Consider the following 26984-nt stretch of genomic DNA (forward strand, 5'->3'; position numbering starts at 1 on the left):
GTCAGATGGATTCTTAAAATTTGCTAAGAGAAATATTATAATTTTATTATATTTATATATGTTGCATTTGACGCTTTCCTTCATTCAATTAATATAAAATTAAAAATATAAATATATTTAATATAATATTTTTTAATTTTTAAAAATTTAAAACCTATGTGAAAAATAATAAACATTAACTTGATTAGTTTGATTATTTAATTACTCTAAAGTATATCCTTATGAAATAATGTATGGAAAAAATTTTGTGTTTGTGTGTTGCGGAGTTCTCCTTGTCACTGCATTGTCGAAATCTCGGAAAGATTTTACAAAAATCGAAGGGAAATATGATAATTTGACGGTACAATACAAGATTGACACGGAATCTACAACAAACTATATCAAAATTGAAACTCTACAATATGATGTGTACGAAAAGTTGACCAATAATGAGTATGTCAATTCAAAACGATATAAACTGGAGACGCATTTTGTGCACAATCATGAGAATGATGAGGAAATACCAATAAAATCTCACACTAATTCAACAAATGTCAGTCATCAAAGAAACTTTATGTCACAGGAAGTTTATGAAAACTCGATTGAAAATAATGATTTCATGTCGCATGAAGTCTTTGAGAACTGCAGTAAAAATAGTAATGAAGGTAACATCGTTCCATACGAAATGTGCCATAATATTACTTGCTTTCTACTCTGTTGTCCTCTTGGTGAAAACATGAGGATGGTTGACGGAAAATGCATTTCTGAAGAAATTAAATACGTTTTCCCGAAAGTATATGAATATATAAACGATTCAATACAGAGCAAAAATAAGAGAGTGGACGAATTGTTTCAACTGGCCATCCACGATTCGTGCCACGAAAAGAATCATTTCCAGCTTCCCGATTATCATCGCGATTTTATTATTTTTGTCAATGGTTCTATATATTTATCTTATTATAAAATATTTGTTAAATCAACATCATATTGTCTTACTGTCGTGGAAGGGGGAGATAAGTTTGACGTGGTCCTCTGTTCAGAAACTTTAGACGAGATCAACAAGCAAATAATTATGTCAACTGATAATACTCTTTCTAATGCCCCTTTTGTCTTACAAGTCATATATTTGAACTTCTGTAGCATAGTGTCCATACTATTTTTGGTGGCAATATTTTTGGTGTATTCCATTTTACCAGAGCTCCAAAATGTATACGGCTTTATGTTGCGTAATTACAGCGCTACTTTGTCCGTCTCTTACACATTTCACATTGTGAATAATATGATCAAAGCGGATTACATACCGTATCCCATCTGTATTGCAATCGGTACAGTATATCTAAATCATATATCTCTATATGCAATCAAATGTAGCGTACCTGTATATTTATTGGCATAATGTATATTCGCGTATTAATTAATTTGCTTCATATAACGTGCATACCTAATTTGTTATAAATTCAAAAATGTAAGGATTACTATTGAATAACATTTAAATTTTAGATGCTCTTTAATCTATACCTAACTAATCTAGGTTTGTCTTAATTAATGTATTTTATGTCTTAATTAATGTAGTTTTAAAATTTTGCAGAATTATTTCTTGAAACATTATTTAATTTAATTTCAATAAAATTTATTAACTATTTTTATAAACTTTTTGTGCAAGAAATTAGAGTAAATCTATTTTTAAATAGAGAAACAAAAACTTGAAAACTTTGAGTCTATATTTTAATACGCGGTCAATGATTCATGAAAAAAAGTTAGCTAAACAAAGTTAGCTAAATTTTCACTTTTTTTATGTTATTCCTTTTAGTTATCACGCCTAAATTAGCAATTAACTAATATATTTTAGCTATAATAATTAATATTTTTTCCACAATTAATATATTATTTACATTATTATATCATTTACTTTTATTCTTTTTTTTCAGCTTTCTTTATCTACTTTTTTAGTTTATCGAATTTCTTCTGGTTAATTACGATAAGCTTTCATATATGGTGGACATTCAGGTAAATTATCAAGTATTCTATATTAAATTTTATTTTTAACTTGCCTTTCATTTTAATTAATCTTTATAGAATTACTTTATGTTATACAACACGACGTGATAAAATTATTTTTTGTAATATACTGTAAACGTATTTGACATTACATACACTGGCAACATAAAGATAAAGGCAAATGATAGGCAAATTTTGAATTAATCGAATAAAAATGTTTGTGTATTGATGCGTAATAGTACAAAGAACTTATTTTATTTAATATATTATAAATTAGAGCATATGAGAAATATAATAGACTTAAATAATATGAAATACATAAGTCATTTTCTTGGAGATTTCTACATATTATTGTATAAAAGTTTCTAAACTGTTAGTTTCTATTTGATTGAGATTAAGTTAGTTATTTGAAAAAAGGCTCATTAAATAAACATTATACATTTAATTTAAGTATTTATGGAATATTATAACGTCTAATAATTCGCAATATAGACTTACAAATTTTTTTGAACATTATACAAATCTCATCTTTATATTATTTTGATCTTTTATAAATAATCGACACGTTACGATCTTTTAACAAAAATAAATTTTTATCAAAAATTTGTCTATTAAAACTAAATAAAAATTTAGGTATTTTTGTCTTTTCTGTGTAATAATAACATAAATATTTAAAAGTTTAAGAATGTTATACGTATCTTATATCATTTCTCATGGTAATCGAGTGCCAATGTACGTAAATATACTTTTATAGTTGCGAGCCTTTCGAGAAAGCCTCAATTAAAAAGACAAACATTATTTTAACGTTTTTATTGGTTTTTATTTCCTTTATTTATTATTTAGTTAATTAAATATGATATGTAAATTGCAGAGGATTCTGTTCGTTACATAATAACGTAAAAAAACTGGAAAAAAGGAAGTTGTTTTATGCGATCTTTGCTTGGGGTTGTCCCTTTATCTTAGCTATTGTCTATGCTATCATGGATTCTGTTTCCGAATATGTACCAAATATTTTGAGACTGAACTTTTATTTAGGTAATTGCTGGTTCTATAGTAAGTAAAAATCTCTGATATATAACTTTAATAATGCTTTTTAATATAGGGGAGATCGGGGACAAAAGTAACAACGTTATGAATATGAAAGTAACAAGCCTCCTGTCAACCTACACAATGTGTTGAATATTTTGTATTATACAGTCAAACGCGTATATCCTAATCCTCTTTTCTCTTAGAACAATTGTGCCGGTTGCACATGCAGAAACGGAATTTATGTATTTGCATTATACATATAAATATTTCTTATTTTAGTTTTTTTTGTATCTATTTATATCTAATTAAAGTTTATATATTTATGTGATTATATGTTGGTACATTCTTCTAAAATGTATATCCTAATTGATTTTGTTAAGTCTTGCGTCGTTTTTAGATAATACTTTTATTTTTAAAAATGTGTCTAGGGACAAAAGTAACACGGTACTTGCACCACACACACACACACGCGCGCGCGCGCGCGCACACACACACACACAGGATATTTTTAAATAATTCCTAAATTGTGATTTAGAGCAGGTACCGATATCTTGATCTTTTCTGTATAAGTATGTAAACTTATTTAGAGTAAAAAAAATATAAAATTGTTGTGATTTGAATTATAATTTTTATGTTGCTTACTAAAGAAAATTTAAGTTTTGAAGGAAGATAATAATAACTAATTGTTTTATTTTTTATTTTTATAATAAAAATTATGTAATATTTTAAAAATAATATTTTTATTATATTTTATTCTAAATTAAAAACTAAATTAGAAATGCTTTCCTTTTTATACTATGTTACTTTCATTTTAGGTCCCCAAAATAAAAAATAAATGTTCTTACGGAAAGTTACAGTAGCTTTTTAAATACCTATTATTTGAAGATGAAACATAAATACGTATAATAATAGACTAATAAAGAGTTTTTTTTTTAAGATATAATCATTTTTAATATATATCTCTAAAGGTAATTAATAACTGATTTATAATGCAAAAATTGTTACTTTTGGTCCCGGTCTCCCTTACTGTAAAAAACAGTATATAAAAATTCATTATCTATTATAATTACAGACAAAGAAGCGTTTTTGTTGTATTATTACGTGTTCAAAAGTATCTGTATCAGTTGCAGTATTAGCTTATCCATCTTTACGGCATTGAAGATGAAACGATACGAAAAGGATACAAACTTTTGTTTGACAGATTCGGAAAGCAAGCGATATAAGGACAACAAGAAATGGTCTGTAATTAGACTTTTTGCATTTTACAATTAGTGTGACAATCTTTTACTTTGTTAATAAGATTTATGCCAATACATTTTAATGAATATCTCTTCCAATAATACATTACATGACAATATTGCAAAACACTATTACGTAAGTACATCAATTGATTGATCTGCGTTCTTAATGAAAATAAAAAATGATTATTTGGAAGCAACATCTTTTCGATGCACTCGTTTCTTTTTTGTCTTTTTTTCTTTTCTTTCTTGTAATCTAAAAATGATAATATATGTTGCTGTAACTTCAATTTTTTCGAAAAATCTGTAGTTCTCAAAATTTGATAAATAGAAAAAAATAATTGCATATATTTCATTTAAAAAAATTTTATTTTCTTCTTTTTTACTCTTTTTCTTTTTAAGATTGTAATTTATTCTATTTTATTTTTAATAATTTTTATAAATAGTATTTATCATTTTTTTGAAAAATATACAAATATAAATTTTCCTTAGAAAAACTTGACTTTGACGTAACTAGCAAATTTTATTTAATTATTTCACGACATTTCGACCATTTGGTTGTGGTCCTTTTCAAGTGAAATTTCTACAACATAATATTACACAATAGTTTTTAACATACGAGAACTCATTTAAGTGTTAAATTAATAAAATAAATATAAATTTTATAAACATACCCATCAAAGGACAAGTGACAGTGGTTATGAATAGAAATGATTACGTGACTAATATGGAATTATTGTTAAGTGATTCGATGACATACAAAAAATTAAATAAAAATCCGATTACACGTCTGACGAACAAACTTCATACGTTAGTAAAGTCATGGCATAATAATGAGATCATTGATGATCAAACATATAAATTTCTGAATTGCACGAATGGTAATTTACCACGGTGTTATGGGCTCCCAAAGATCCATAAGAGCGGGTACCCATTGAGAATCATTGTGTCATCGTTAGGCAGTCCCTTTTATAATATTGCCAGTTACATTCATGAGATATTAGTTAAGTCTGTTAAGAAACCGGATTCAAATGTTAAAGATGGTTGGACGTTTGTGAATATTATTAAAAATACAAGGGTTAATGACGATGACGTAATGACGACCTTGGATGTTTGTTCGTTGTTTACAAATATTCCAAAAGATTTAGTTTTTTCTGCAATTGAAAGTCGTTGGAGTGACATAAGTCTAAAAACTAAATTTAATTTGCAACAGTTTCTATACGCTATTGATGTAATACTTACTTCAACTAGTTTTCAATTTAATGAGCAGTACTATGAACAGATTTATGGAAGCCCTATGGGATCCCCTCTATCACCGATATTAGCTGACTTGGTAATGGATGACTTGGAAACAAATTGTTTAAATTCTTTAAGTTTTAAAGTTCAGACTTTTTATAGATATGTGGACGACATTTTTGTTATTTTACCTAGCTCTAAAATAAATGAAATTTTAAGTACATTTAATAACTATCATGAACGTTTAAAATTTACACATGAAATAGAGACCAATTCTTCTATTAATTTTTTTAATTCTACAGTTATCCGCAATGGGAATAAATTGACAACTAATTGGTTTAGGAAACCTACATGTTCTGGCTGATACATCAATTTTCTTTCGAATCATCCTATCAAGTATAAAATTAATACGATTTACAATTTAGTAGACCATGCAATTTTACTGTCTAACGAACAATTTCATAATACGAATATTGAGATTGTAAAGAACATTTTAATCAATAATTGTTTTCCGGATCATATTATTAATAACCCAGCAAACACCAATATATAATTGTTACATTGCTATAATAAAACGGAATATAACAGGTAATATAATGTGTACGTTACATGTAACATCCATGTTAGTTGTAATTTCTCACTCATAGATGTAACATTTTAATATAACATATATTACATTGTAGTTATATTGTAATTATATACCAAATAGCATATTGATGTATTGATAAGTCAGTGCTATCTTGGGATATAATGACAATATAACTACAATGTAATATATGTAATATTAAAAATGTTACATCTATGAGTGGGAAATTACAACTAACATATACGTTACATGTAACATGCTTAAGTATATAACATTTATATATTGTGTTTGCTGGGAAGTATGTAAATAAAAGAATTAATGTACTGAATAACAATAGGAATGTTAACGGTCACAATGCGGATAATAACGACAGTTTGAGTAATGATTTAGATAATAACGTTAATGTGAATTCGGCTCAAGATAAGAATTATGTAATTCCACTCCCATACGTTAAAGATGTTAGCGACAGTATTAAAAGGTCACTTAAAAATGCTAACATAAATATCGTTTATAATTTGCCAAAAAAGTTGAATAGGCTGATAAAACGAGGTAAAGATTTAATAACTAATGATATTAAAACAAATAGTATTATACAAATAGTAGTATACAAGATTAATTGTGAAAATTGTAATGCATCATACATTAGACAAACGAAAAGACATTTATGCACTAGAGTGAAGGAACATGCCAGCAATATTAAATTACATGAGTCTAATCATTCGGTTTTGAGCAAACACAGATGTGATTTTGGACATAACTTTGATTGGAAATCACCGACCATTTTACATAACGAGAAACATGTAAGAAAGAGAGAGATTGCTGAAATGTTCTTCATAAAGAAGCATGACAATACGGTTGACCTACAGAAAGACACCGAGAATTTGACAAACATTTACGACAAAATAATAAAGATTGTTTAGTGGCGCGTTTCAAATTTAGTCGTTGACGAAACATCATAATGATGGGACGTGTTCCTCTTTTAACTTTTAACTTTCAACATCATAACGATGGGACGTGTTCCTCTTTTAACTTTTAACTTTCGATTTTAAATAACACCAGTGTGATGTTACGTTAATCTCAGTTTAATTGATGGGTATGTTTATAAAATTTATATTTATTTTATTAATTTAACACTTAAATGAGTTCTCGTATGTTAAAAACTATTGTGTAATATTATGTTGTAGAAATTTCACTTGAAAAGGACCACAACCAAATGGTCGAAACGTCGTGAAAGAATTAAATAAAATTTGCTAGTTACGTCGAAGTCAAGTTTTCCAAGCTTATTTTCACCACTAGCGCCCAATATTAATTTTGATTAATATTAATTTTAATTGATTGAAATATAAATTTTGTTTGCAGGTTAAATCTGTATCTAAAACTTTTTATCTTGCTGTTTATCGTGATTGGCATTAAATGGTTCGTGATGACAGTGACATGGTTGTCTAAAAATGTGCCCAATTATGTTTGGTATGTTACTGGTTTAGTGAACATTCTGCAGAATCTTTGTACTTTGATCATCTTTGTATGGAGAAAGAAGATCAAAGTGATATTATTGAAGCGATTAGAAGTTGAGACGAACTCAAAAATGTCGAGCACTACCACGTCATGGGTGTCTATGAAGGAAAAAACAAGTTCTTGCGGACAAGTAAACTGTCATGCAAAAGGTTCATCTGACGAAACTGAGCTCTAATGCTGCAATATGTAAAGAAAGGGTTATATAGCTGATTAGGATTCAATAATTAATTAGTAATTAATTGTGATCTTATAATTTTCCAATCAAAAATGACTTTATAGTATTAGACTTTCAGACGTTTCTTTTGTTCTGTAAAAAATTAAGCTTATAATTTTAGTATTGGTATTGACTGAGAGAAAAATATTTATTTCTTATAATTTTAATATACATATATGGGGTATTCAATGTAACGGTCCACACAATTTTTGAAATCATTCCGATAGTTTTAAAAAAGTTTATATAGTGAATATTAATCTGTTTTAGTGAATATTTATCTGTTTTGTGAATATAAATCTGTTTTACATAAGCTGTCATATGCAATAAATAAATTTGAAAAAATTTTCTTCTATAAAAATAACTATCTCTTTGAATTTTCTAAACAATTCAAGAAAATTTTTCTTTCTGGAACAATTATATTTTTTATATATAAATCGATTCTTTACCATATTCTGCATAAAAAGTTATAAAAGTAAAATAATTAGAAAGTGAATAATTTATGAAATATGTTTATACTTTAGTTTAAATAATCTTACATAATCTTACATAAGGTATTAAATATTTATATTTTGATAATCTTACTTTAATTTAGGCACAAAATAAAGAGAGAAATCGATTAGAATAAAGGAAACACATAATTGTTATTAAGACTTTTGTCTTGATGTAGCTAAAATATGTTGCTACTAGTTGTAAATTACATATTTTTGCTTACAAACAACTATGTGTATTTTTTATACCAATTAATTTCATCTTTCATTATTTTATGCATAAATGTATTAAGGTAAGATTATCGAAAAATAAATATTTTGCGAAAAATTTCATAGTTTATGTAAGATTATGTCAAATTAAAATATAAAATACACTCGTGTGTGTGTGTGTGTGTGTGTGTGTGTGACAATAATTAAGGGATTAACAAAAGTTGTCTAAAAAATTTAAAAATAAGTTATAAATTAAAAGGCCAACTTAACGAGCTAATTAATTAGGTGTTAAAAATTTTTTATTCTACGTCATGAAAATAATACAAATGATAATTAGTAAACTGTACGACAATCTTTATCAATATAAATATCTCTTTGCTAACATATCAATAATTTAAATAATTTGGAAAGACAGAACTTATCATACATGTAAAATATATAGACTTATAATATGAAAAAACGCAGTATAACACATCATAATTGTTGGCTTGAATTACGGCTGATCGTTCGAATTAGTCGTTAAAGAGTCTAATCTCGAACATCAGATTTCTGTAGTTCTTTTTAAATAAACGTCTAATTTTGTAATCCATGATGTAAAAATATGTAATAAGCTGTGAAATAATTAATGTGTTAGCCTGAATATTGATTATTTGATTTTTAAATAAATAGTGATCACTTACATTTATGTTGAGACAATAAAAATTCTTTAAAATATTTCTTGTTAAAAAACATTATAAACAATGTATACTTTATACGAAGCAAACTCAATATCTGTAAATCACAATGTCAGAACGCTGTATATATACCGCCATGCTAAGATGACATAGACAATTTTTCTAAAACATCAAAATAAGAACCAGTCAAGTCGCTCGGTGTCCTTTTTTAAGTTGATACTGTTTTTTTTCTCTTTAATGTATATCATTTCCGATATCAACCTTTTATAATAATTCCTTTCGTGATCCAAGATTATTGTGTTGTTCCAATTAAAAGTATGTGTAAACTTTACAATATGATCAGAAACCACCGAGTGTCTTGCAGAATCCAATCTGATATTATTTTTATGTTCATTTACTCTTGTGCCTAATTGTCTTTTAGTTTGCCCTACATATGTAGCATCACAATTATTGCACGATATTTTATATATGACATCCAAATTATTCTGACGACTATCTCTGTCTTTTTGTGTTTTTATGACTCTATTTAATTTTTTCAAACTTCTGTATCCTACTGTTATATTAGATTTCTTTAATTCTGATGCTACTAATTCCGAGATTCTTTCAATGTATGGTATCGCTATAAATTTTTTATTGTTGTCATTATTTATGTCATTGTTATTCGTATTATGAGTCATTTCAGTGTTTAATCTATTAACTATGAGGAACTTCAGTCTTCTATTAATTTCTGAGAAAATGAGATCGAGAGGATAACCATTACTTAATAAAATCTCTATAATTAATGTTAAATTTTTACTGTGAAAAATAGGATGTGATAATAGTATTAATCGGTCTACTAGATTATATATAACACTTTTTTTATGACACATAGGATGATTTGAATAATATGAAAGTGTTCTACCCGAAAATGTTTTTTTCTGAAACTAATCAATGTGAATTATGTTATTTATAATTTTGAGTGAAATATCCAAAAAACTTATGCAACGGTTGTCTTCTCGTTCTATTGTAAATTTTAGTCTATTGTGATAATCATTAAATTTTTCAACTAAATATGAGATCTGATCCTCCGGCATGCAAACTAAAATGTCATCCACATAGCGATAGTAAAATCTTACATTTGCATTAATTGTATCAAGTATCGTAGTTTCTAAACCTTTAAAAAAAGGTAAAAAAAGGCGACCAGTTAAGGGCACGCCATTAACAAAAATTATCCATTGCAAACCCATGTAGAATCCTATCCTATTGCAAACCCATGTAAAATCCTATGAAAAATTAACCATTGCAAACTCATGTAGAATCCTATGAAAAATTAACCATTGCAAACCCATGTAGAATTGTATTAAAAATTATCCATTGCAAACTTATGTAGAATCCTACATTGCAAACCCATGTACAATAGAATTGTATGAAAAATTATCGATTATAAACCCATGTACAATCGTAACAAAAGTAATGAAATAAAAAAAAATTGCGCCAAGTGAAAGTAGAAACTTGTACCAATGGAAAATTAAAGTTGCAGACATATATAGAGTCGTATAATGAATCAGTAAAAATTTAAATTTGCAAATGTAGAATCGTACCATAAAAAAACTTATCATTTAAAAAAAAAGATAAACAAGATGCCAAGTCCATGCGCCATGTGAAAAAGAAATAAAAAAATTTTAGTTAAAAAAACTGGGAGCGCTGCTAAATAATATTCTAACAATATTAAAATTAAATTGTTACTTTTAAACTCATTACAGTTAAAATATGTTTTGTGTTTAAATTAATTAATGTTACTTTAAGGTGCATTGTAATTTTGAAACTTAGCAGCGCGCCCAGTTTTTTTAACTAAAATTTTTTTATTTCTTTTTCACATGGCGCATGGACTTGGCATCTTGTTTATCTTTTTTTTTAAATGATAAGTTTTTTTATGGTACGATTCTACATTTGCAAATTTAAATTTTTACTGATTCATTATACGACTCTATATATGTCTGCAACTTTAATTTTCCACTGGTACAAGTTTCTACTTTCACTTGGCGCAATTTTTTTTTATTTCATTACTTTTGTTACGATTGTACATGGGTTTATAATCGATAATTTTTCATACAATTCTATTGTACATGGGTTTGCAATGTAGGATTCTACATAAGTTTGCAATGGATAATTTTTAATACAATTCTACATGGGTTTGCAATGGTTAATTTTTCATAGGATTCTACATGAGTTTGCAATGGTTAATTTTTCATAGGATTCTACATGGGTTTGCAATAGGATAGGATTCTACATGGGTTTGCAATGGATAATTTTTGTTAATGGCGTGCCCTTAACTGGTCGCCTTTTTTTACCTTTTTTTAAAGGTGAGTTTTTAGAGATTATATTATTCATTTTTGTATATTTTTATGACCGGAATAGAACAATTATTAAACATGTTTATCTAAACTTCTTTGCTTAAAATGATGTGTACAATCATATCCTAGAATCCTGATCATTCCTCCTAAAGCACCCTATTTATATAAATTTACCCATATGTGTGTGTGTGTGTGTGTACTAATGTCGAGCATTTTTTATACATTTTCTATTAAATTTAGATAAAAGTTGCAGAATTTCGAAAAAGAAAAAGTTGACACAGACTGTTTCCTAAACGGCGATTTTCAAGGTTATTTAAAGGTCACTTATATTTTCAAAATAGAATTACCTTAATTTTTCTCATATAAATCGATTCCTCGCAATATTTACTATAAAAAGTTGTAAAGGTATAATTTTTACATAATCTTACATAAACTTCGAAATATTACAAATATTTTATTTTATGAAATATTTCAGTTTATGTAAAATTATGTTAACTATCTTTTAAATTATTCACTTTTAGCCATCTTACCCTTACAACCTTTTATAGTGAATATTGCAACAAACTGGTTTATATATATAATATATATATAACATCAGTTATTATTAATTGATGTTTACATTTATTTTTAGACTTACTAGAGCTCAAATGCTCCACATTTTTTGCAAAAACTGTTTATTCTACAGATTTCAAATATGCTTTTAAATGATGATTGAATATTTCCTTTTTTTAATTATTTTTATTATTATTTTTCAATCTCAATCAACTTTTATAACTTTATGCCAGCACGATACAAATACATGTGTCTTTATTTTTTTTATTATTTTCATTATTATTTTTCAATCTCAATCAACTTCTATAACCTTATGCCAGCAGGATACAAATACATGTATGTCTTTATTATTGTATCAACTCTTGTCTTTTCCATGTAACCATGTCTTCATAGTTTGAATTATCCCTTCATCTTCTCAATCTTTCGCAGAGATTTAATTAATTAAATACACTTCACACGAAATAAAGTTTGCTGGAAGATATACAGCAAACGATAACTGTAAAAACATGATTACGTGGAAAGAACAAGAGTTGGTACAGTAAAGGCAAGTAAGTAAGTACATGTAATGTATCGTATTGGCATAACGCTATATCCGCGGAGCAGATAATGTGGCTGTAGAGGTAGTCTGCAGTGCAGCTAATGTGGACGTAGATGTTGATTGAGATAATTGTCTAATATAAAATAGAATTTAAAAATTTAGTTTAAAAAGCTGTTGCATATATAAATAAAGTTTATTTTTTCTAAATTTGGAATATGTTTAATTAATTAATTTTTTAAGTCTATGTTTAATAAATTTTTTAAGTCTGTATTCAATAATTTTATTCATTTGATAAATACATGTATGTCTTTATTTTGATATGTTTAATATAATTAGAAATTCATTATTAATTAGATATGTAAACTATAAATTCATATATAATATTTGAAAATATATGTGAATATTTAAATTTTTATCTTCTCCTTCCTCTCCTTCAATCTCTTTAATATCAATATGTGTATGTGTGTACACGCGCGCACATTTGTACGTATTTATTTAATTATTGGATAGTTGAGAGTACTTAATTGATAAAAAATTATGACAATAATAATCCTTTTGTTTTTTTTTTCTTATTATTTACTCAGATTTTTTTGTCTATCTTATAAGATAAACACTTTAGAGATTGAATATTTCAAGTAAACTAATTGTAAGTAAATTTCACATTAATGCATATAGATGTTTAATCATGAATGTACTAAATAAGTACACAAGACGAACAGTGAGTGAGTGAGTAAGAATGAGAGAGTGTGTGTGTGTGCGTGTGCGTGTGAGAAAGAGAGAGAGAGAGAGAGAGAGAGTTAGCCAACATAACCCCGCACGCTGCCGATATGGCGGAGCGCCACTATCGCCATCTGTTGTAAAACGTGCGAGATGGACAAAATTACCACTACATGCATCTTGCATGTGTTATGTACGTGTGATATATGTGTGCGCATGTGTTGTATACGTGTGAATACGTGTAGCACGATACTACTATGTATGCGTGGTCGATGATGATGATAATAATAATGATGACGGGGACGTTTCTTAATAGAAATTTTTCATATTTCGACTTTGCATTTATATATCTCTGCTTACAAATCACGTAGAGCAGAAATAAAGACACTTTTATTATATAATTCGAACTCAATCTATCGATTAAGTCTAGTATAAACTCGATTGCTTCAGCCATTATTGAGGATTCGAAATATTATAAAGACTCAAATATCCGACTCGCGTTAAGATACACGGTGTCTCCGCTACGCCCTTAACTGGTCGCGAGACACTACCGTGTCTCTTGATCTTGCATGACGGTATATATACAGCGTTCTGACATTGTGATTTACAGATATTGAGTTTGCTTTGTATAAAGTATATATACATTGTTTATAATGTTTTTTAACAAGAAATATTTTAAAGAATTTTTATTGTCTCGACATAGATGTAAGTGATCACTATTTATTTAAAAATCAAATATTCAATATTTAGACTAACACATTAATTATTTCACAGCTTATTACATATTTTTACATCATGGATTACAAAATTAGACGTTTATTCAAAAAGAACTACAGAAATCTGATGTTCGAGATTAGATTCTTTAACGACTAATTCGAACGATCAGCCGTAATTCAAGCCAACAATTATAATGTGTTATACTGCGTTTTTTTTATATTATAAGTCTATATATTTTACATGTATGATAAGTTCTGTCTTTCCAAATTATTTAAATTATTGATATGTTAGCAAAGCAATATTTGTATTGATAAAGACTGTCGTACAGTTGAAACGTTTACTAATTATCATTTGTATTATTTTCATGACGTAGAATAAAAAATTGTTGACACCTAATTAATTAGCTCGTTAAGTTGGCCTTTTAATTTATAACTTATTTTAATTTTACACGAACCAAAACTTATTTTTCATTATATATATTTAAAAAATTTTAAATAGCTGTAACTTTGTTTAAAAAAATCAGAATTTTAATTTTAAAAAAGAGCTTTTAAGCTCGAAATCTGTACTTTCAAAACTTCAAAAGTATGTTTTCTTTTCTTCAATTTTTTAAATAATTTTTTATAGAAAACGACAAACTTAATAAAATGAAAAATTTTTTTCTCACTTTGTAGACGTGTCACATACACAACTTTGAAAAAAACTTGACTTTTTCGTATTAAAGCCTGAAGTCTTCCCTGTAAAATCGTATTTGAAAATTTACATTTCGAGTTTTCCTTATCAAGTTATCGAGAATCCAAGAGAAAATGGTCACTTTTACTTTGATTGTTCATAACTCCGTTACAAATCATCGTATAGTAATTTTAAAAATGTATTGTTTAAATTGAACTTTTCTACTGTATGAAATATTTCTATTATATGAAATAGAAAGTGGCCGAATTTTTTTTAATTCGTAAATTTTTTACAAATGTAGGTAGTAATAACGAAAAAATTCGCGAGTTTTTTCTTTTTTGTGTAAACTTCGAAAAAAATTACACAAGGAAACTGAAAAAGTTTTATAGATTGAAATTGTTTTGCTTCTTAGTACCCCAAACTTGATAAAAAAATCACAAAGACTTGCTGTAATAATTTCTTTATAGTGATCCACATAGTCAAAATAATCCATGTGTACAATATGTTGAAAAAATTGATTTGCTTTAATAAAAAAGTAAGATAAAGTAAGATCCGTAGTAGAAAAATTTATTCTCCACTTTTTAATATAATCTTTCAATTGTCTGAACATAAAATTTAGAAAATGTAAAGTTGCGTATCGTTTTCAAAATTACCTCTGACATGTAAAGAAAAGATATAATTGTTTAAAATGTGTGTATATATATATATATATATATATGTATATTTGAATCCGGGATTTTTGAATCCGGCATGTCCCTTATCGTATATTTCGGAATGCGCGCGAACACATTCTATCAATAACGTGTCATTGATTGACATCTTCTATTGCTATAACGTTCCGAATGCGAAACACAAGTCAAATGTCAAATTCTTGAACTCGAATGTAGCGCACATAAGAAAAAACAATAAAAAGTTACATTGAAATATTTTCAATGTAATTTTAAATAGAATAATAAATAAAATAATTTAATTAATTAATAATTATAAATAATAATTATAATAATTATAATTAAAATAATATAATAATAATAATAATAATAATAATAATATAATATAATAATATAATAATAATATTAATATTATTTTTATTTTTAATATTATTATTATTATAACACGACGCACAGCTTGTGACTGGCAAAGCTTGACATCGCGTTAAGTTCTAATACTTTACGTTGCGTTACGCGATTGTAAAGTCGATTGTAATTAGCCGCATATAAAATAATGTGTTTTATTCATTGAATTCTTTTATTTTATTTACGTACCAACGACCACGCTAAGCTCTCATTTAGCCCTTTATTTTTATTATATAATGTTTTAGGTTTTACGTAACTTTACATCTCGTCGCGTTCCGTTACGTTAAGTTCATCGTAAACCCGTCTTTATATATATATATATAGTCTGGTAACATCTCCGTGTCTGTTTGTGAGTTTAAACTATTCTTTTGTCTTTTAATATATAACATTTATGAGACCAGTCTTTTGTTTAAATTCAGTTCATTGTCTAGAATTTCTATGTCATTCCAATTAAAATCATGGTTAAACTCTATTCTATGGTCAGTTATAACAGAACGATTTGCTGTATTTCTTCTAATGAGGTTGCGATGTTCAGCTATTCTAGTATGCACTTGTCTGCTCGTTTGTCCTACGTAAAAGGCATCGCACTTATTACAATTTATCTTATATACCACGTTCATGCAATTAGAGATGTCTATTGGATCTTTGTGTACTTTGATGAACTTTTATATTTTATTTATGTTGAGATTCGCATTCTCTTTCTATTATATTGTATCCTATTCTGATTATATACTGTTTTCGATCTTCGCGCGTTTCAGTACGAAATATGTTTACTCGTTTGTCCGTGCTGACGCGCTTTTGCTGTTCCATTTTATATGGTCATGACTCTCGATCACTCTTCCCATTCTTGTCCGAGAGTCGTCGTGATATATACACGTTCACCAAAGGTCTAATAAAGTTTGTTACTTATACGATCGGACTATTGATTAATTCTTCAACCAATTTCGTGCTCCCCATTATCCTGCGCCAACAATTTAGACCTGTGTATGCAATTTTTGCATTTATTTTTTTGGTTATAATTTTTACTTGTTCCGAAATAATTGGGACATACAGTATTGTGAAGAAGAAATTTTGCTCCTCTTTTTGTTTACAAAAATTGTTTTTTTTGGTTTAAATAATCATTGCTTAATATCATTTTTAAGCGTTTCTTCATTGTTCTAAAAATGAAATCTAACGAGTAATTATTATTGAGTAAAATTTCGATGCACATTTCAAGATTCTTTTGGTGGTATAACGGATGAGATAGAAATATCGCTCTGTCTATTAGACCCATTATAGTTCCTCGTTTTTGACATATCGGATGTTGGGAATGAAAGTTTAAGTATCTACTCGAAAAAGTAGCTTTATGGAACCAATCAAAAGATATGTTGTTGTTTTTTAAATATAGAGTTAGATCCAAAAAATTCAATTTACCGTCTTTATCTCTTTCTATTGTAAACTGCAAGCGTTGATGGAACGAATTAAAAATATCTAGTGTATGATTGCATAAAGAACTTCATCCTTTTACATTAGATATGTCGACGACATAATACTTACTACCCCTCCTTCTTTATACATTTTTATAAAAACACTCACATCGACTCACTCAAACGATTGTCAAACAACAACTGCGCGTCCAAAATGGCTGAAATTTTGGTGAGTATTTTTCAAAAGATGCGCAAACACATTCCCTAACTTTTATTGATGAGTGCTGTCGTCTTCATGTTAAGGTCAGAAACTTTTCAGACCACCCTCGTATATAAATGTGTCTCTTTATGACATAGTTGAACACAATTTCAATATTGCTCTTTTATATATTTTGATGATATATGCATATTTTCATGTATTTTTCAAACGAAATATACAATCTACCATATATATATATATATACAAGGTGGTTCAAAAGTCCGGCAACGGTCAATTATGCTCAAGAAATAGTGGTCTTATGAATAAAATATAAAAATTGCAGGGTTCAACCCGGGAAAAATTTTTTATATATAATTATATCTAAATAATTATATAATTATACATAATTATATGTGAAATATGTTTATTTTATATATAATTAAATGTATTTATATATAAATTACGAAGTTCATGTATAATCTCATGTCAAGTTATATATGAAACATTATATATATATTTATATATGTGAATACTTATTTATTATATATATATATATATATATATATAAATTTATATGTGTATATGTATATAAAAAGCTCTTTTATCTAATTATATATAGACATATTTCATATTTAATTTTGCAATTATATGTATAATTTTATATATTTCTATATAATTTTATATTGTTATATATAAAAATTGTTTCTAGAAAAAATAAGATATTTTATGGTGACCTTGACTTTGACGTAGGGGTCAAATTTAGAGGTTATTTCAAGATCAACTTTTATTAAACAAAACCCTCTATTTTTATTAGATATTCTTGTAGCTTATTGTTGTGTATGGGATAATGCAGCTGGATTATCGAATGTGAATAAAGCACTGTATTAACTATTAACTAAATATATTTGAAATACAATTTGTCGGAGCCGATGAGTCCCGTGTCGTGGCTCACGGAAGAGAAAGCCCACGGAAGAGAGAGCCGCGCTTTTCGACGTGCGTCAACGCTAATCGCCGCGTGCGCGTTCTCCAGCGCGCGCATGTCCGTCGATCGTCGCGCGTAATCCGGATCGATATTTCTTTTCTTTTATATATGAAAATGGGTATCTCTCAACACCTTCTCTTGTAAAAAAAATAATACTGTTATACTACTAAAAATGATACTAACATTCTTTGGAATATACTGTGTATGCGGTGATATATATATATATATATATATATATATAGTTATTTTGCTACAAATTCAGCCAAGTATCTCGGCCTTCTTTTTGGTCTACTGGAGCGTCGCGGTGTTTGCTGAATCGGTTCAGCTTCTTGGCGTTGTTCATTTTGTTGTGGTTGTTCAGCTTGCTGAGGAGCGGGGGCATCTATTTGTATTTTGTTCGGAGGTTGTATAATCTCTGATAGTGGATCATCATTCTGATTTCCTTCGTTTGCTTCTGGTGTGCTCCAATAAAAATTATCATTTTGAGCATTATTTAAAATGGGGGTGTTTTCCCCAATACTACGTATTTGGTTAACATGCCTAGTCTAGGAATGACCATTATCTAATTTAATTTTATAATGTAACTTCCCTAACTTATCGATAATTTTGCCGAATTTCCATTTTTCTTGCCCTGAGTAATTTCGACACGCTACTCTTTCTTTGTTTTCGAATACTTTTTCTGTTGTATTTTTATTCGCTTTATTTTCCTCAATAGGACGAATTAAATCTAATCTAGTATAAAGTTTTCTTCCTAGAAACATCTCTGCTGGAGATTTGTTTGTAAAAGCGTGTGCCATTGATCTATATTGCAGTAATAATTGGTTTAAGGCAACATTGACGTTTCTAGGATTACAATTCATGCGTTTCAAAGATTGTTTTAAAGTTTCTACGAAACGTTCGGCTTGGCCATTTGTCGCTGGATTGTACGGGGACGTTAATTTGTGCCTAATGCCGCTTAGTTTCAAGAATAATTAAAAATCATGCGAGGTACATGTTCTTCCATTGTCTGTTACAATGACTTGTGGCAGACCATATGCCGCGAAAATTTGTCTGCATTTTTCAATTGTGGATGTAGTAGTAATGTTTGACATTATGTGAACCTCAGGCCATTTGGAATAAACGTCTATTAGAATTAAAAACATTTTTCCTAAGAAAGGTCCCGCAAAATCGATGTGAACTCTTTGCATTGGAGCGGAAGTTGCTTGCCAATGATGTACTTCTATTTTGGGCGGATTGTTTTTGTGTGTATTACAATTTGCACAGTTTTTGGCTAGCGTCTCGATATCTTTATCCATTCCTTGCCACCAACAGTAACCACGGGCAAGGCATTTCATTTTCACTACTTCGAAATGACCTGAGTGTAATTCCTGTAGAATTTTAGTGCGCAACGCTTTTGGAATAATGACTTTATGTCCCCGCATAATGACGCCGTTCTGTAAGCTAAATTCTAGTTGTTCTACATTGAAACGTTTTATCTTATTGATCTGAATTCCTGTTTGTAGTGCCTGTAATAATTCTTTTAATTCTCTATCTTTGATTGTTTCTTCAGCAATCTGGGCCGCTGTAATCGAAAGCGTGTTTATGGTTTCCATTTGGAATATGTCGACTGTGTCGACAGTGGCTTTCTGGATTGGAACGGGGAGTCTGGATAGGCAGTCCGCGTTTGCATGCTTTTCCGATTTCCGGTATTGTATTTCGTAATTAACTCCTTGTAAAAATATTGCATAATGTTGCATGCGCATTGCCGTGTAAATTGGTAAGCTTGCAGTGGGCGAAAATATTTGAACTAGCGGACGATGGTCTGTAACCCGGGTAAATTTTTTTCCGTATAAGTATTGAACAAATTTTTTTATTCCAAAAATAATTGCGTATGCTTCCTTATCTATTTGCGAGTACTTTCGCTGTGTTTCTGAAAATGTTTGCGACGCGAATTGAATAACCCGTTCTGTTCTGTTTGAATAACGATGGGAAAGGACAGCGCCTACCCCATACGAACTAGCGTCCGTTGCTAACACAAGTGGTAATCTGGAATCGAAATGTACTACAACCTGTTTACTCGTAAACATTTCTTTCGCTCTGCAAAAAGCTGCCTCACATTCTTTTGACCAGATAAATGGAATATCCTTTCGTAATAGCTTATTAAGTGGAAATAGAATCGCGCTTAAATCTTGTATGAAACGCCCGTAGTAATTTATCATGCCCGTAAAAGCTCGAACTTCCGAGATATTTGTCGGTCGTGGCATTTGTCGAATTGCTTCCATTTTCTGCTCTTCTTTATGAACGCCGTTTTTATCAATAACATATCCGCAATAGTTAACTTTATCCGAAAAGAAGGTTGATTTATCAACATTTAAACGTACATTGTAACGATTTAACCTTTCTAATACTTCCTCTAATCTCGCTAAGTGTATCATATTAGTTTCTCCCGTAATCACTATATCATCAAAGAAAATCGCTACCCCCGGAATGCCTTGTAATATATTTTCTATTTCTCTTTGCCATATAGTCGGTCCGGATGCAATGCCGTACATCAATTTATTTACTTTATACAATCCTTTACATGTACTAATTGTTAGCAATTCGCAGTCTTCTGGCGCGATTTCTAATTGTAGATATGCTTGTTCTAAGTCTAGTTTCGAAAATTTTTTCCATTTGCAAGTTTCACGAATAATTCGTTTATTGTAGGGAACGGGTGGTCATCGACTAACAATTGAGAGTTTAGTGTAATTTTGTAGTCTCCGCATATTCGAATTTTACCGTTTTTTTTTAATATCGGGACTATGGGGGTCGCCCATTTAGATGTCGTGACCTTCTCGATGATTCTCGTGTTTTCTAACTTGTCTAGTTCCTGTTCCACGAGAGATAATAATTTGAAAAGAACGGGGCGCGCTCTAACAAACACCGGTACTGCATCCAATTTCAGTGAAATTTTTGCTTGTACTCCTTTTATTGCTGTATATTCTGAAGGTCGTGTATTGTTGTATTTTTCAATAATATTTTGTAGCTATTTTATCAATTGTCGCACTTGAAGCTAGGAATTCAGATCCGTCGGATAACTGCCTAATCCATTCTCTACCGAGTAATAACTTTCTAGAACTACCGACTATATACAAGTTAAGCTGATTAGATTAATTTTTATATTTGACGTTAACTGTTATGAAACCTTGACTTTGCAAGACACGGCCGCAATACGAAATTAATTGTAACTGTGTTTTGTGTATGGTCGCACCTGGAAAGACTTTGTTGACGTCGTGTGTACTTATGATCGTGACAGCAGCACCGCTATCTACTTCAAATTCCATCGGTTTATCGTTGACCAGGAGCGTAACGAGGAATTTGTCTCTATGATTTACGTGTTCCAAGCTCAGGATTTCTTGTAGTTGATATGCAGAGCCCTTCGAAAAACACATTGTACTTAGATGCCCCGGCTTTCCACAGCTGTGACAAAGTATGTCCCTGCTCAAGGAACACTTATTAGCTAAATGTGCTTTACCGCAACAATAACATCTTATATTACTATTATTATTTTTCAAATTAATTTTAGAATTTTGATTAGTATTTTGAATAGCGTATTTGTTCTTATAATACTTATCGCCCTTGTAACGCTTGTCTGAAGGATTTTTCTTAGGAGGTTTTTTTCCCGTCTTCAATAAGTCCAGATTTGACGAAGACGGTCCTGCTTCTTTCATCTGCATCGAACTTTTCTCCTATAGCTCCATTGTGATGGCAATTTTTACTGCATCGTCGAAGTCTAAGTTCTTCCTCTCCAATAAACGAGCTTGCGCTTTTTTGTTCAGTAGTCCGAAGACGAATTGATTGCGAAGAGCTGTCTTTAGGTATTCTCCAAATTTACAGTGGATGCTCAATTTATGAAGCGCTGCCACGAATTGTTGAACTGACTCTCCCTCGCATTGTTTCCGTTGGTGAAACCGATAGTTTTCCGCTATTTCTAGCGGAGTTGGCGCATCGCATAGAATTCCTCAAGCTTCAGCACCAGCGTATCGTAAGGTTGAACAAAGGGGTCAGTAGGGATACTAGGGGAGTTCTAACTCAGGGGCAATGAGGGGGGGTGAGGGGCGGGGGGGAATCGGGGGCGAGGGGGGTGACGTCACGCGGGGGGAGGGGGTCTTATCAGTAGATAAGCTTATCTTTTGTTTATAAACATATCAGATAACCTGATAAGGGGATCATGTTACCTGATATATTTATAAACAAGATAAGATAAGGGGATCATGTTACTTGATATGTTCATAAACAAGATAAGATAAGATAAGCGGCGTCTTTGAGCGGTATCAAAGTTTTCATAAATTTTCTCCGAAAATCCAAGATAAGATAAGCTAAGTTTTCGAATCCAAGATAAGCGGCGTCTTTGTAAGGTATCAAAGATAAGCTTGAGCGGTATCTAAGTTTTCATAAATTTTCTCCAAAGATAAGATAAAAATTCTGCGAATATGGCTGCCGCCGTTTCAGAATCCAAGCTTGGATCGAGCGCCGACAATCAAGGGGGTTGCGTTTCTTCATCTAAATTTGATAAGATAAAAATTCTGCGAATGGCTGCCGCCGTTTTTTAGGCTGAGCGCCGACAATCGGATATCTAAATTTGATAAGATAATTCTGTGAATTACTAAGAACAAAAGGTTTGCCGACAATCAAGCGGGTTGATCCGTACAGGTTGCGACATGTTAATCCGATCCGGCGTGTCTTGCCGACGGGGGGAAATTTATCTATGTATTTCTAAGAATTATCAGCGATATCTAAATATTCTCCGAAGATATCACACAAATATTTCTCGCGAATTAACAATTGCATCATCATCCCCACGAACAAAGGGATGATCGGGATATATAATGAGGACCGATGCAGCTGCCGGGCCATAGTACCACTGGCGAGCGCACGCTTCATTCGAGGTGCAAGAAAAAAAGTTTAGTGTGCAAAGAAGTTTTTTTTGTAATAAGCGTGAAAAAAGTGAATTTTTTACAAAAAATGGAGAACGTTGAGCGCGACCTGTTGGAGCGTTCCCGCCAAGTTGCTAACTTGGGCGAATATTTCGGATGGCTGCAAGAGTGCGAAGAATTTATCGAAGAGGTGGAAGAACGCAGCCGTGCCAAGCGTCCGCGTCTCTCGATTGGACATAGACAATCTCTGGTGGCGAGAATAGCGCGACTCGAGGGTGCAAAGGTGCGCTTGCAGAGACGGTATGTCGGTGAATCCATGCCTAGTGGCGGCGGATTCAGTGGCGGCGGCAATAACGCGCAAAGACTCGTTTGGCGCGAAATCGATACGGCGTTCGATAGCCGTATACTGACCGGCGCGGTAATTAACGCAGACCACCGCGTCAGTTTTTGGAAAATGCCAAAGACATTGTAGTCGAGAACGTGGAGAATGTGCTGCAGAGACACATCAGTGTAAAAGTGAACACTGTTTTCAACGGTGAATTTGTGTCCGGTGACAAGCGCGCCAATAAAAGTATTAACACGAGAAACTTTGAACTCTTTCGCACGTCCGATGTACGCGAGTGGTACGAGCGCCGCGTAATCGAGCCCACGCTAGCATCGCTAGAAGAGTTCCAGGAACGCGATAGCGGCTGGGCATTGTCGCGGATAATAGATTTGACAGTGAATGTAAATAAGTACAATCCAATGCGCGCGGGATGTCATGTCAAATTACCGCAAAAAATTATGGCAAAGAGAGCGGTGGTTAATGTGCAATCAGCGGACAATGCGTGTTTCGCATAGTCGGTGGTGGCCGCTCTTTACCCTGCTGAAAGAAACACGGGTCGAGAATCCTCTTATCCACATTACACAACAGTGCTGAATCTCCAAAACATTGAGTTTCCAGTGACTGTGAATCAAATTAAAAAATTCGAACTTGCAAACGACATCTCCGTAAACGTGTACATCATCGAGAACGAGAAAATCGTCCTGTTGCGTCTTTCGGAAAAAAAGAAGGACAGGCACGTTAATCTGCTGTACGTGGAGGACGAACACGGGCATTTCACATGCATTAAAAATCTGTCTCGCCTCGTCAGCTCACAACTGAGCAAAAAACATGGTCAAAAATTTATATGCGATCGGTAAGTATATATATATATATATATATATATTTATTTATTACACGTAAATTATATTTTTAATTAAATTTTCATTAAATTTTTTACAGATGCCTACATTATTTCGGAGCGGTGGATAAATTGCAGGCACATATGGAAGATTGCGGGAAACTGAACGACTGCGCTATCCGGTTGCCGAGCGAGAATGACAAGTGGCTCAGCTTCGACAACTACACGAGGAAGGAGCGGCTGCCGTTTGTAGTGTACGCCGACCTCGAGTGTGTTTTGGCAAAGACCGAAGATGCCAAAAATCATCAACACCATCAAGTGTTCAGCATCGCATACTATGTACAGTGTTCGTACGACAGTTCGTTGTCCGCGTACAATTCCCGCCGTAGTGTCGATTGCGTCGCATGGTTCGCCGAACAGCTTAAAAATTTAGCAATCCGCGTAAAAAATATTTTAACGACCAATGTCCCCATGGTAAATTTAACGCCTGACGAGTGGTTAAAATTTCGCACCGCGACGCATTGTCACATTTGTGAAAAACCGTTTGACGAAGACGATACACGCATCCGCGATCATTGCCACCTCACCGGGCGGTACAGGGGTCCTGCGCATTCAAATTGTAACTTAAATTACAAAGAATCATTTTGTATCCCTATAGTCTTTCACAATCTGTCCGGCTACGACGCACATTTTATTATCGAGGACATAGCCACAGCGTTCGAAGGGGAAATGGAATTACTGCCGATAACAAAGGAAAAATACATTTCATTCTCGAAGACTGTTAGATTGACACAAGATAATAATTCGAAAAATTATATTAAATTACGCTTTATCGATTCGTACAAGTTTCTCAGCGCTAGTCTCGACAAATTAGCGTCATTTTTGGATAAAGAAAAACTAAAAATTTTACATTCGGAATATCAAAATTTAACTAGTGAAATATTCAATTTATTGACACGGAAGGGCGTCTTTCCGTACGAATACATTGACTGCGTGGACAGATTACAATTTGATCGGCGCATCCTTAAGCTCGATCCCGGAGCCGAGCTTACTCGAACTCGCCGAAAATCGTTTAATTCTCGCTGGCAACTAGTGCAGCAATTAAGCGAACGCGTCTGGAAGGCATGGAAAGATACGTATTTGAATACCTTACAACAACGCCCTAAATGGCGTTCTGTACAAACTCTAGCCACACCCGGTAGATTAGTCTTACTTCGCGATCCACTTGCCCCTCCAAGTCGATGGAAGCTTGGGCGTATAGTTAAATGCCATCCAGGCAGCGATCGGCTCGTTCGAGTCGTTACTGTTAAAACGGCTGAATCCGAGTTCAAGCGCCCCATTACAAACTTTGTTTTCTTCCGGTCGACATCAACAATGATAGCGAACATCATTCCGCCATGGCGGACGGCATTGGATTGTAACTGTCCGATTGAATATTGTAAATTTACATAAGTATGCTGCCTTCTAAGCCGGGCAATAGAGCCAAGGAAACGAAACGAAAAATTAATTAAACGGAACTGTATCTCAATTTGAGATCCCAAAGTTCCACATATAAATTAATTTCGAAACTTACATATGGAGAAATAAGCGAGAAAAATATAGGTCCGAAAAGACGCTGAAGCGGGAATCGAACCCGCGTCTTTCACTTTCCGGGCGACTGCTCTTATTTCTCCATATGTAAGTTTCGAAATTAATTTATATGTGGAACTTTGGGATCTCAAATTGAGATACAGTTCCGTTTAATTAATTTTTCGTTTCGTTTCCTTGGCTCTATTGCCCGGCTTAGAAGGCAGCATACTTATATTCTTTATATTGAGAGCCGATAAAAATATTTATTTCTGAGTTTATTCACGCCTGGGCTAATCACGGCGGTATTTACTAACATCTACTTAAAAGGCAAATAAAAAATATGGGATCGAAAGGGTCTGAATAGCTTAGTTGGTAAGAGCAGTCGCCCGGAAAGTGAAAGACGCGGGTTCGATTCCCGCTTCAGCGACTTTTCGGACCTATATTTTTCTCGCTTATTTCTCCATATGTAAGTTTCGAAATTAATTTATATGTGGAACTTTGGGATCTCAAATTGAGATACAGTTCCGTTTAATTAAATTTTCGTTTCGTTTCCTTGGCTCTATTGCCCGGCTTAGAAGGCAGCATACTTATATTCTTTATATTGAGAGCCGATAAAAATATTTATTTCTGAATTGTAAATTTACGTTAAATTTCATTGACCGCAAATATTGTATTTATATCGAATGTCAATCACATTCGAGGCGGACGGTATGTTGACGCATATCATAAATTTGTATAATCAATAGACTCTTATATTAATCGCTCGTATATCAACGGAAAGGTTCGATCGTTCGAACCGACACACGACAACATTATCGACCTTGTTCACCATCCCATGTGATAAGAGTCACGCTGTCACGTGTACATTTTATTTACTCCTATTCCTTCGTCGCTCCGATTCGCCGAAACAAACATCCGATCCCGAGAAAAAGGGGATTCCGTGACGAAAACTCGGAACCCTCCCGAAAACCGAGAATCAGATCTCTGCGGACCGTGCTATCGAT

The 26984-nt window shown here is 31.5% G+C and overlaps 1 protein-coding gene across 1 annotated transcript; it reads left to right on the forward strand.

The window, feature by feature from the left end:
- The first annotated feature begins 229 nt into the window (after nt 1-229).
- Nucleotides 230-7756, forward strand: LOC114939609 (G protein-coupled receptor Mth-like). Its single transcript, XM_029313973.2, has 5 exons — nt 230-1304; nt 1908-1986; nt 2849-3030; nt 4079-4244; nt 7426-7756. The coding sequence occupies exons 1-5, from the start codon at nt 230-232 to the stop codon at nt 7754-7756; spliced, it is 1833 nt and encodes a 610-aa protein (XP_029169806.1).
- Nucleotides 7757-26984: the final 19228 nt, after the last annotated feature.

This window comes from Nylanderia fulva, unplaced genomic scaffold (assembly GCF_048542155.1).
Source record: "Nylanderia fulva isolate GAGA-0341 unplaced genomic scaffold, ASM4854215v1 Scaffold137, whole genome shotgun sequence".
In the NCBI taxonomy this organism is placed as follows: Eukaryota; Metazoa; Arthropoda; class Insecta; order Hymenoptera; family Formicidae; genus Nylanderia; species Nylanderia fulva.